At 39.1% G+C, this 13,694-nt stretch overlaps 1 protein-coding gene across 1 annotated transcript in view; it reads left to right on the top strand.

Annotated features, from left to right (window-relative positions):
• Positions 1–10,074, top strand: part of mmp17a (matrix metallopeptidase 17a) — a 55,756-nt gene extending 45,682 nt beyond the window's left edge. Inside the window, exons 5-10 of the mRNA XM_057361146.1 lie at positions 1,437–1,613; positions 3,476–3,578; positions 4,485–4,567; positions 5,260–5,412; positions 5,934–6,191; positions 8,689–10,074. Coding sequence (XP_057217129.1) covers positions 1,437–1,613; positions 3,476–3,578; positions 4,485–4,567; positions 5,260–5,412; positions 5,934–6,191; positions 8,689–9,008 — 1,094 coding nt within the window. The 3' untranslated portion in view covers positions 9,009–10,074. The remainder of the gene's footprint in view (positions 1–1,436; positions 1,614–3,475; positions 3,579–4,484; positions 4,568–5,259; positions 5,413–5,933; positions 6,192–8,688) is intronic.
• The last annotated feature ends 3,620 nt before the right edge of the window (positions 10,075–13,694 follow it).

The following is a 13,694-nucleotide window of genomic DNA, read 5'->3' on the forward strand; positions in this document are numbered from 1 at the left end:
CATCTCTTGGGGCCATTTAACAGAAAAGTGTAAATGTTTCTATGGCCGGCTGCGTTGCTCAGATTTGTCTTTGTACTAAAGAGAGCGCAGGGATAATGAAAAAGGTGAGCTACATTTAATGACACGCACCTCCCCATCAATCACCGGCTCATTGTGTTGATGTGTTGAATGACAGTGTCTCTGGACATCCTGAACTATTGTTAATTTAATCACCATGTTTTTGAGGACATAATTGCAGTGGATGTTTTATGATGGGTCCTTTTTGAAACATGGAATTAAGGGGTTACTTTTATAGGATAGAACAAAGATTGCTTTTGTTTTTGTTTTAAAGAGAAAAAGGCAAATTCTGTCATCATTTACTCACCCTCTTGTTATTTTAAACCTGTATGACTTTCTTACTTCTGCAGAACACAAAAGAAGATGTTTTGAAGAATGTTGGTAACCACGCAACAGCTGTACCATTTGACTTGCAGTTTTGTGTCCATACAATAGAAGTGAATGGTTACTGCCATTGTTCGGTTATTAACATTCATCAAACATTTTTACTTTTGTGTTCCCGAGAAGTAAGAGAGTCATACAGGTTTGAATGACACGAGGGTGAGTAAATGATTACAGAATATTCATTTTTGGGACTAGACAGCAGTGTGAGAAATGGAGAGCGTAAGTGATCTTATGTGGCACCCTATGTGTTTTAGAAAAGATCTCCACATGTGGTGTGATGATGGCCAAGATACATTACAGATTTAATATGAACATAAACATTTCTCATCAGATTCTTCAAAAATCAAATTGTCTGAGTTTTGTGGTCCACAAGAAAGCCCTTTACTCATAATTTCATTTACACTTTTATCCAAAGATGCTTACAGTGCATTCAAGGTTTATTATTTTTTTATCAGTATGTGTGTGTATCAGTGACTTTTCAATTGAGCTATTGTATGTCAACCATTTGTGTCTCCTGTTATTTAGCTTGCCCAAATTTTTTGGGAAAAATCCCTGCTGGAAATTCTGTTCGCTGTGTTTTGGAACATGGCATCTGGAGTCTGGATGTCCAAGTTGGATATGTGCTGGTCCGAGCTGGTTAGCCAGTTACCATCTTCCAAAAACCAGAATGAGCAGTTTTCCACTGATGTGACCAGCTGGTTTGTTAGCTAATGATCGGTTTGGTCCAGCTAAAAACCAGCTACCATGTTGTACAACAGAGCTTTCCGCATAGACTCCGCATAGTTTCCAGAAGGGCCATCTGTTATGTTGAACAAGTTGAATTATGTTAAATAAAACGGAACTGAACATTAACTCCATTACATAATTTCAACTGTGATGTATAATATTGTATATAATATCATTTAAAGTAACTCCTAATGCAATAAAACATTTCTTCCAGGCTGTTGTTATGAAGAAAACAATTTAAACTCTCCGATTTGTCTTCTTCCCATCAGATTCACACGGGATGGATCTGTTCGCTGTAGCCGTGCACGAGTTCGGTCACGCTATCGGGCTCGCTCACACCTCCACCATTGAATCCATCATGCGTCCGTACTACCAGGGGCCGGTGGGCGACCCGCTGAAGTACAACCTCCCGTACGAGGACAAGGTTCGGGTTTGGCAACTTTACGGTAAGAACAGGTCAGGTCTTCTCTGTGTACTCCAACACCTGCTTTATCTTCATCAGTTAGCTGTAAACAGACAGGGCGGCGGACTGCCGGAGCAAAGATCCTCAATCACTCTCTGAATCTCTGATATCTCTGAATTGTTTCTGGGAAAGCAGAAAGTGACAAGCGGACAAATCGAAGACACTGTGTGGAAGACAAACACATACTGTAGATGGCAAATTGTGTGTAAACAGAGAGTTTGGTTCAATCACTCAGTTGTGCACTACAAACTACTTCATGGGGTCTTCGGACAACTTTAAATGAGTTTCCTAACTCCTAGGAATGTGTATGTTGGTTTTAGAATAAGTGCGTGCATCAGTACATCACTTACATTTACATTTAGTCATTTAGCAGACGCTTTTATCCAAAGCGCGACGTACAAAGTAGGGGAAAACAATAGCAATTTGTGCAACAAAAGAATGCTTACAGTGCATTCAAGGTTTATCATTTTTTATCAGTATGTGTGTATCAGGGACTTTTCAATTGAGCTATTGTATGTCAACCATTTGTCTCCTGTTATTAGGGCACTTAAAGGGATAAAGGGATAGTTCACCCAAAAAATGAAGATTCTGTCATTATTTACTCACCCTGTTGTCATTTTAAACCTGTATGACTAAATAAACCCACTCACACGCTTGTCTTCATGTCAAGTGCCCCCCTGTAATTCGCAATGATTGGCACCACATGCCCCCTCTGCGAGCTGCCCTTTTCTGGGATCCCACCAGGCGATAAAACAAGCCACAAGCAAGGGAAGCGGCGTGCAGAAGTGATTTGGCTTGTATTAGGGCACTATTGATTTAATTACACGCCTGTGTTGAGCCAGACGAGGAGAGCGGGATTAATTGGTCGTCACCGCGGTTCGGGCCCCGCTGATGAACATGCAGAATGCCACACTCTGCTGTGTAAACACTCATGTGGGAGGCGAGGAGATAAGAGAGGACCATTGGATGTGGATGGAGGGACAGAGATGGGCTCAGAGACAAGACCAGAAGCCCTGCATCTCTGTTCTAGCTAAAAGTAGCAGGTGTGGGCTAGCCACGCATTTTAATAACGTTTAATAAATCCATGTATAATGTAATCTGAGAGCAAATGTTAAATGTTAGGAGTTAAATACCAAAGCTTTGTGTCAAATTAATTAAAAGTCACAGAGCCGATTGACGTTTCTCAGAATGTGTTTTAAAAGGCTGACTGGGAAATTTGTTGGATTACTTTAATGTTTTAATGGTGTTACATAAGCACATTATTTTTTATGACTCATTTTCTGACAATCAGAAGGTATTTTATATCTTTGAGTAATTACGTGAATGTAATGGGGTTTGTCCAAAAGTCAAGAAATTAAATAGTGAACCTTTGAAGGTCCCATGTATGAAATTTAGCGGCATTTAGTGGTGAGGTTGTGAATTGCAACCAATGGCTCACTCCACCCCTTCCTTTTGAAGCACTACGGTGGCTGAGACAGGACTAAGATGTCGTCACGTTTTCCCTTCCTTGCCGAAGGAGATAAAGTATTTACAAAATGTGATCTGTAGAGCAGTTTGTCCGTTTAGGGCTACTGTAGAAACAACATGGCGAATTCCATGTAAGGGGACCCGTGGTGTATGTAGATAGAAATAGCTCATTCTAAGGTAATACAAACATTATTAAGCTTCATTATGTAAGGTGTTCTTACACCTCTGAAGACATAGTTATATATATTGCATATGTATATTATATTGCATTTCTGTCAATAGATCCTCAAAAAAATGACACACTGGACCTTTAAATGCGTGTGGTTTTTTTGCAAGCATTTTTGCGCACGTTTGACTTATCTTTACTTGTTTTGTCAGGTGTTCGGGACTCAGTATCGCACACAGTCCAACCTGATGACCCCTCCCAAACGGCCGAACCTCCCGTCCTGCTTGACCTCCCGGAAAACAGATCCACGATCCCGTGAGTACAAAAACCACTCGCAAACAAAACACGCATTCCTCAGGTCTGCATGTCTTCAATATTCAAAATCGCAGAGGTCCGTAGGTCAGGAGTTGAGAGTATGTCTGGACTTCAAAATTGCACCGGACCCAGCCATCCTGAGGCAAATATCAAAATGACACAAATTACAGACTCAATTACCGATTCTAAGTAAGCAAGCGTAAGTAAGTTCAGCGCGCACCTCTCCGCTTGCCTCCTCCCGGCAGACATGTACGACAGGTAGATTTAGTTTGACAAAGGTCAGTAATATATTCCTCTCAGAGCGTTCGTCTAATAAGCTGTGAATGAAGATCTTTGTTAATAAAGTGTCACCGAGTTCCCGCTCACAAAAGAAGCTCTGTCGCTGTAATTGCTCCATCATTAGCAAGCCAGCCACGTCAGAGTTCTAAGTCAGTCATTAGCCATGAGAATAACACGTTCAGACACTTCCATCGCAGGTGATAACATCTCCCTTGATTTGTCTGGTCTTTAAAGCAAAGCACATGGTCAGGCTGTTCTGCACTCGCCTGCTTATATACAGCACGGCAAAAGCTTTTGTACACAGATATTGATAAAGTATCAAATGACATTAGTGAATGCTTGATTCTGATTGGCTGACAGATCGTTGTCGATTATTTCTTTGCTATGGTTCACGGGAATAACTAACGATAACTCCATCGTAATATTATTTAGCAAAATAAAATCAGGATTGCATGCACAAACAAATTATACTGAGAGCCATGTAATGAAACTTGGCCGCATTACCACATCAAGGCGAATCATTCGTACAGCGACGCAAACACTCGTAGTGCTATACATCCACACTCTTTACAAAGCCATGTCTTCAAAGTTGTCTTTCAATTCTTTTCTTTTTGCTTGTTCTTTCAGACCTGCCCGTGACGCCCCTGACCGATGCACTAGTCACTTTGATGCTGTTGCCCAGATTCGAGGGGAGGCTTTCTTTTTCAAAGGTATAAAAACCTGAAAGTCCTGACTCAGTAATTGACCATTCACGATGTACACATCCTTCAGTTTCTACTTCAAAAGGGTTTTATGAAAATCAAAGATGGGTCTGGAACCGATCCGAAACGTGGGTGGGACACATTATAAACCTTATTAACTTGCCTCATGAATATTCATGCTTATTGCTGAACGGCAGGTAAATAAGTGCTAAATATAGTGGATTAGTTTCATACTGGAACTCATGATATCTCAAGACGCAGAAAGAGTTTATGTGCTGCTATATTTGCTCCTCCTACCCATTTTTCCGGGCATGTACACATTTCTTAACTTTTAAAGGGATAGTTCACCCAAAAATGAAAATTCTGTCATCATTTACTCAATTTAAACCTGTATGACTTTCTTTCTTCTGCAGAACACAAAAGAAGTTATTTTGAAGAAAGTTTCTTAACAGTCATTTCTATTGTATGGCCACAAAACCGATGCAAGTGAATGGTTAACAACATTCTTCAAAATATCTTCTTTTGTGTTCTGCGGATGAAAGAAGCCTAAAACAGGTTTGAAATGACATGAGGGTGAGTAAATGATGACAGAATGTTCATTTTTGTCTTTTATGCATCTTGAAGGAGCACAGAGTAGTACCATGGCTTACTTTTTATTCTTTCAAATACTCAGTCTTCAATATTCTGAAATCTCTCATCAGGGAAGTATTTTTGGCGTCTGACACGCGAGAAGCACTTGGTGTCACTACGGCCAGCTCAGATTCATCGGTTTTGGAGGGGTCTGCCTGCCAACCTGGACAGTGTGGATGCTGTTTACGAAAGACCTGGAGACCATAAAATAGTCTTCTTTAAAGGTATGTGCTTCGAATGAATCATTTATCAGCTTTCTAGGGCAGGCATTGTTCATACTTTTGTATATTTACCTCTAAACCCAAGTTGCGGTTGTCCCTATTGCTTTCTTGGAAATTTTACAGTTAATAGCTCTCACACATCTTGACACAAGGCAAAAAATATATATTCAATATTCCATTTGTGACAGATGATTGTTTGGTTATTGCATTACATCATTTCAAACCAAATGCTCCCTGGAGCGTAAACACTCCCCAAAGCAAATTCTTGAAATGATTGCGATGTAAAGCTCTCGAGATATGTAAATGTCATTTTTAATAAGAGAAGGCAATAAAGCACACGCCGCCCTTCAAAGGTTATAATACGAGAGCGTTTTAAGCCCTATAAAAGAACGGGTGTTGTATATAGAGCACTTAAATGCATTTCACAGCAGGTCTGTTTTCCAATGAGACGCTGGTGAAGAAAGCCTTTCAGATTTCACCACCTCACAACAAGCTGTTGAAATTCTTCTCTCGCACCTCTCCAGGAGGGAAATATTGGGTGTTCAAGGACAATAATGTCGAGGAAGGCTATCCACGGCCTGTCAGTGACTTTGGCCTGCCCGTGGAAGGGGTGGACGCAGTGTTTGTCTGGCTGCACAACGAGAAGACGTACTTCTTCAAGGACAACCAGTACTGGCGTTACGACGACCATTTGCGACGGATGGACCTCGGATACCCTAAAGACACGGCGCTCTGGAAGGGAATCCCACCACAATTGGACGATGCCATGCGATGGTCTGATAGTAAGTGTTCTAGTTCTGTCTAAGTTCTTTTATTGCTTGTGTGATAATGTGTAGATATAGACCTGATGCTGGAGAGAAAGCAACACTTGTTTATGTATGAGATTAGCACTGTCCTCTTTGTTTTATGGGTTATCCTGAGGAAGGCAGAAAAATGACACTTTAATGAATCACCGCTAGATACATTTCAAATATTAAACAACTATCATCCTGACACACGTAGTGTCGTTTGTTCTATTTCTGGGTTTTTTTGTTTGTTTGTTAAAATAAAAGTCAAACACCCCCAACTAGAGGTTTTATCCAAATTTGATACAGTTAATATGTAAATATCACAGTTATAGTTTTTTTTATTGTAGCTTTATTGCTATTTTGAATTAGATTTTACTTTTAGATTCACGTTCATTTTAGTTTCGTTTTTAGCAATTTTGTTATGTACTTTTTTTATGTTGCTATACAGATTGAATTTATTTTATCTCAGTTTTAGTTTAGTTTTTAGTTAATTATTTTACTGACTCAAACTAAAAGAACATTAGAAATGCAATAAATTGAAATGTGATTTATTCACACTGAATAACAGCAACTAGTAGGATTTATCATTTTTTGTGTCAAGTTCTTGTACAGAATTTTTTAGGTACATAAAATTTGATACAAAAAATTAGGTAAATCCTACTAGTTGTTTTATTAAGAGTATTTTATTCGATTTTAATTCACATCTATAGCAAGATATATTAATCGAGGTAAATATAAAAATGAATGTTAAAATGTTTTTTACGTGTATAATGTTTCTTTGTAAACTATGATACTGTGAGAGATGTGTAGGTCACTACGTCAGATGTTTTTGTCAGGTTGCTGAATGTTCAGCCCATTATATTATATCATACCATTACAGTATATTACAGTGTTTTGCTCAGCAAGAACGAAAATTAGAGGGAACATTGATGGTAACTTTTCGACAGGATTTTATATTTCCCCCAATGACAAGATCACTTAGAACCGTACCACATCCAACTTATTCATAAATCAGGATTTAAATCCGCACAATATTCTCAAATCTAACACGCAAACCAAAGTGGAAGGGATGTGCGTGATTCAACGACACCCTCCACCTTGAAAGAAGCTGATTTTATTTAGCTCTATTATTTAGAGGATGTTAGCCGATGCAGGTGTTTTGATTATGTGGTTGCCATGGCAGCGGTTGTGAGGTCTATGTGGACGAAATGGCGAGAGGAGCATAATGTCCTGTCATTCCTAATGCACGCCACTGTGTCTCACACACAGCGTGTGTCTTATAAGTGAGGAGCGGTCGTTTGAAATGCCACGGCTGATCAAATCAAACCTGTCTCAAATTTAATCAAAGCGTACAGCACGTTGCATCGCACACACGTTTCTTTTGATGTTTATTATCTTTTACGTTTAGATGTACACACTGTATGGAGGGGTAGGTTGGTCCAGTAGTTGGTGAAAGGGAAGAATTAAATGAGACAACATATCTGAGAGGATTCTAGCGTGCTGACAGCATGCAGTGCATTAGTGTGCATTTCTTGTTTTAACTTTATCACTTTCAACAGCAAACATGAAGTTTGCCTGAAGTTTCTTTGTTGTGCATAACCTGCTGATTCATTTTTTGGGTGATCTGTCCCTTTAAGACTAATCAACCAGTTTTTCAGCCCACTGACCTGTCAGTTTTATAAAATGTAAGTCTGCACGTCCCCAAATACACACCACAGGCATGCTGTCAGGCTCTTCATGACACACACAGATCTTCTTCCCCACAGTGCTGGTCCTGTAGACAGCATGCGGGGGTGAGAACATGTGCTCGACAGGTGTCGTCCTCTGAGGCTTTGCCAACCCCGCTGGTTCCGCTCGTAGGGGTTTGAACTAAGAGCGAGAGCACGGCCAAAACTTTAAAGTGACAGTTCCGGGTCTCCAAAGGGGGGTAAAACGATCAGCCTGGGGAGGAACGACAACTGGATTCTGTTCAGAGACCGAAGCACCGAGGGCCAATTTTACCCATGGATTGAGAGAGAGAGAGAGAGAGAGAGAGAGAGATCGTAAAGCTTTCAATAGAGGGTACAAGAGAAACAGTTTTTCATCAAGTGTCAAAACATGGTGGCCTCCATTCTCTCCATTCATTCAATTCCTCTGTATTTAATCTCTGTACCTCTAAAAATCGTTGGTTTAAATCCTGTTTCAAGGATGTTTCGTTTTTTTAAGTTTTATATTTTTTATTCAAATCAATAACCAAATATTGTCATTGGTTTATTAAAAACGACATTAAACGTTTTCAAGCCACAGACTATCTCCAGACCAGCATATCCTACAAAAATTATTTGGACGTGAAGCCCCTCTTTGTCTCAAATCCCACCATCAGGTGGTCTCATACCTGAAAATGGAATTGCAGACAAAAGTTGCAATAATATAAATAAAAAAATGAAATCAGTGCTGTAAAATTCATTCAACTTTTATTTGATTTCCATCTCTTTCCAATCTTTCTGCCCAGGTGCATCGTATTTCTTCAAGGGAAAGGAGTACTGGCGAGTGGCGGGCAGCGATATGGAGGTTGAAGCAGGTTATCCGCGTCCCATCGGCAAAGACTGGCTGGTGTGTTCCGAAATGCAGTCGGACTCTCCAGAGACACAGAATAACTCAAACACCAGGCTCCACGACCAGCATCACGCGGACCATGCGGAAAATGGCTACGAGGTGTGTTCGTGCACTTCGGACTCTGCCTCGCCGCTGGGGTTGCGGCTCACCCTCTCGCCCGCTTGGGTGTTAGCGCCGCTCTGGACGCTGGCGCTCTCCCTCTCTGCTCCTCTCTGATGAGGGCAGAGCCACAGGCCTGTACTCAAAAACACTGTAGGAATGAAGTAGACGGCAGCCTGTGGTTGAAGAGAGCAACGAGAGGATTGGGTATTGCCTTTAGTCAGCCGGAGTGATGGAATGGCCTCAGCAACTCGATCCACGTAATGATTGGCTCGCATCATTTTGTTTGTTTTTATTTTAACTGGAAAATTCTACATTATTTGTGACAGTTGTTTTGTGTTTGAAAAAGTATAATTTTCGAATATCGCTAGATAACACCAGCATTTTGAGGCATTGCTAGGCTCAGTAATAATTATGATCATAATTATAATGAAACTTAGAAATTATTTGTGATATTGCTAATGCAGAAATGAATGGGGCTCCCTATTGGCTGACGTTAAAAGGCATCATGGGGTACCATGAGTCACAATCTTAACCTTTCCTCACTCCAAGTGCTTTAAAAATCCAGTCATTTGTTCTTTATTTGGCACTTTTGGGCTGTTTTCTTACTATATGCATAATCCTTTAAGCATTCTACAGGTTGTTTATTATAACCCTCTCCTGCTCTCTGATCTGTTTCAAATGTCTAAGCAATTATACTCATCTTCAATATTGACTGTATTTTTGTAATCACGGCATTACAGATATCATCGTTCTAAGCAATGACAGTTACTTAGAGTTACAACTGACTCCAGTTTTATAATAAACCACTGTTCTTTAGTTCATCAAGGGCATGCTTTACGCTGGATTCACAATGTCTGGATCACAGCTGAATATATTTTACAGCTTTGTTTATAAAGGGATCATTATTTTTTCTCTATTTTGTCTCTTGCTACTGTTTTTCCGATTCACATTTTTCCGGACAGAGAGCGTAGGACAGGAAATGCAGACTGGGAGGATATTTGACTCATTTCCTGGGCTGCTGAAAGTGCACTCAGATCATATCGGGACAACATGCTTATATACTATATATAAAACATATACATATATATATTTAAGGTAAAAAACTTGAGTTGCAAAAAATGTAAATTCTGATCTGTTTTTTATATGGTGAAATATTTTTGTAGAAAAATAAAGAGGAGTGGGCAAGCTTGCGTAAGGAGTACAGTCATTTCCTGTCACACTGAGACAAAATGTGAGCTCGGCGGAGCTTTTTCCCACAGATGTGACAGCAGTTGTCACACACCAGGAGGAATCGTATTCGCACCTCTGTTTTTTTGTACCGCATTCACCCAGCATTGCCAAAACAACATCACGTCACCAATCAGAATTGTCACACCACCCCAGAACTCTGATATTAGCATGTTTGGTTGTGTAGAGCCACACTACATGCGTTCAGCTGTAACTTTTGTTGACTGCCTCGGTATCACTCAAGGACAGGCTTCATATGATAACGAAAGGTTGAGCCCGTACTGAATATCTATTGCACAATGGGTATGAGTACTATCCGTCACCTTGGTAACGAGCCCACTCTCCTCCATGTATGGGAAAAATGCAGACATGAGCGAGCTGTAGACATTGTGTGTGTGGGTGCCGGCACAAAATATTTGAAAAAGTGTTAAAGGGAAAAGCAGTGATTGAATGATGCGTCTATCGTGCAGTGGTGATAACCAAAAAACATGAGACGCAAAAAAGTTAATCAAAGGTTCACAAGCTACTAATTACTGTGCATGGAGACCCACGGAGCTCATAGGTAAACAGATGAGAGGTCATGTTTCAGTGACTGAAACTAAATTTATTGAGACAAGGGACTTGTATAGGTTTTGATTTTTTTCTGCACACTGTTCCTTTTAACGGTAAAATGTAGTCAAGCTGATTATTTATTTATGATTGAACAAAACTAAGCGGTCTGGTCAATTAAATTTGAGTTTAACTGTTGAATGTTCCCACCTGAAAAATTTGACAGTAAAAAGTATAGAAAAGAATTCCAAGATACTACAGTGTTTTTGAACTTTACAGTAATTACAGTAATCTACAGTTTATTTCATTATTACAGTTAATACTACAGAATACTTTAGTATATTATATAGGGGTAATAATATCATTCAGCGCCACTGGTCTCTCTCTCTCTCTCTCTCTCTCTCTCTCTCTCTCTCTCTCTCTCTCTCTCTCTCTCTCTCTCTCTCTCTCTNCTCTCTCTCTCTCTCTCTCTCTCTCTCTCTCTCTCTCTCTCTCTCTCTCTCTCTCTCTCTCTCTCTCTCTCTCTCTCTCTCTCTCTCTCTCTCCCTATTTCCCTCCCTCCCTCTCTCTCTCAGTTTTTATAAAAAAACAATAAATAATATAATATGAAATATTTAGTGAATCGTATATCGTGTTGTGAACATCGGATATTGTGACAACCCTAATAACTAGTTAATAAATAATCTAACTTATAAGATTTTTTCCAATTCTTACGTTTAAAACTACAGAATACTACAGAAGCCTATACTAAAGTACAATTACTATAATATACTACAGTATACTACATTTTATTGCAGTTTACTATAGTGAATACTATAGTGTACTGAATTATTTTTTTCATGGACTTGATCATCAAACTGAAAAGAGTTTGTCTCAATTCAAATTCTATACCACTTTCCACAATTTTGCATTGTTGCGAAGCAGATTTACAGAAAATTCATTTATAAGAACAAACAGTTGAGACATAACAATTTTTTTAAACGAATTCAAAGATGAAGATTGTAAAATACACATTTTTCATAAGATAATCATAAATATAACTGTAAATAGTTGTTGATACAGAACGGAACGGAACAGAATAGAGCAGAATCTTGGTATTCATATTAGCAAGCATATGTGTCCAAATACATGGTAACATTTTAAATGCCAAAAACAGGCATACACAGTACATGCCTGCCAATTTAACACAAAAAATCTCCTTTAAAAATCCTTGCCAAATCCACACTACACCACTCTATTTCTTTGGTCTAGCACTTGTAGACATTCCTTATGTTTTTAACTGATTACATTACAATTATGAGCAATACAATAGTTGTTCTTCCTTCTGTGACACGGCAGGGCTATACTGACCAAGCCACAGCAAGAAACCCACCAGATGGTTCAAGCAGATCCAGTCCAATCCCTGCCGGGCCGTCGCGATTCACTCAGCCCACATATGCCAAGCGCCCGGGGCATGTGCTGATATTGATAGTGGTGATAGACAGTTTAAGGACATGCTCTTCAAAAACCACCTGCACCTCTCAATGTCCAACTGACAGCTACTGATAACCTTTTGCCTCTAACACACATGACGAACTCGCTGACTGTGAGTGATGCGCCGCTGCACTTTCACTTGATAAACTGACAGCCTTTCCCCAACTGTGTAGCATCAGTGCTTTTTTCTCCGTTCTAAATACCCAACATTGCTTTTCTAGCAATATGACAGTTCCACCCTGCAGGGTATACTGTATATTTATTAAAAAAACAACTTTCCAAGCTTAATTTCATATCAATCATAGTGTTTTTAGAGCAATAGTGGCTGACCATGAAAGACATTTTCTAGCGTCTGCACAAAGTTTGAGTAACCCTGAGGGTGTGGAGATTATGAGCAGACTTTCAACAGCATAAGAGCTAGCATAAAAGTGCTATTTGTCATCGAGTTCGATGCCAGCACCTGTTTCTTACCTCACACAGGACAAGCCAAAAATAGGCTATTAGATACAAAAAAGTGAAAAGTGAAATGAAGATATTTTGAGAAATGTCTCAGTGGTTTTGGCCATACAGGTTTGGAATGACATGACGGTATCAATAAATGATGAAATAATATTCATTTTTGGATGAACTATCCCTTTAAAGATGCAGTTTTTGCACAGTGTTCTTGTTTAAGCCTGCAGTGTCCTCTTGTGGTAGCATAAAAACACATTTAAAATAGATGTTCTCAACCGTGACTTTGACCTGTTCCATATTCATCACTGTCACCAGATCTCTAGTATTCTTTGTTCTAAGTCTAGATGGGAACCCGTAAAGGTATTTGGTGTATTGATGGTGTTGGATGGTAACACGTAATACAATACAATATTTGATATACGGTACCATGCAGGGTTTTATTGTATTTTATGTAGGTCTATCTAATTTTATGGGTTAGGAAAAACTACTTCGTGAAGGTTAAAATATAAAAATCCAACCATGGTCATTATTAATTATTATTTCTTTTGAAAAGCAAACAAGTACATGTATCTCCAAAATATAGTAATACAATTGTAAAATACAGTATTTTCTTTCTAGTGGAAGTGTAGAATAATTGACATTTAAATTTGAAATGAGCTCTCTTATAGGAGATCGGCAATGGAGAAAACATTTCTAAATTCGAAATATCCTCATGCATGCGGTCAAACTCAAAGATAACACTGCACCTTGATTTTATTAAATATTGTATGTCAGCTAAGAAAGTTAAGCCTTCAAAGAAAACGAAAGCTTATCCCTATATGCACTTGACTTTATGTAGTTCCCTTTACTTCAAGTTGTGTAGTGAACTCACAAAGTTTTCATATCCTCTTGAATTTTTCAATTTTCTCAACAAAGAGGAATTTCAAACTTTTCCACCAATTTCCAACTCCCATAAACACCCATCTGGCTCTGAAATGTATGTGAAGATAAAAATTATGTTACGTTCTTGAAAGTTCAGTATTGACTGATCTAGTAATTATCTTTAATAGTTTGTTAATGTGGTATTATTAGCTGACCTAGTAAAAAAAGGTTTTAGTA

This window comes from Triplophysa rosa, linkage group LG19 (assembly GCF_024868665.1).
Source record: "Triplophysa rosa linkage group LG19, Trosa_1v2, whole genome shotgun sequence".
Lineage (NCBI taxonomy): Eukaryota > Metazoa > Chordata > Actinopteri > Cypriniformes > Nemacheilidae > Triplophysa > Triplophysa rosa.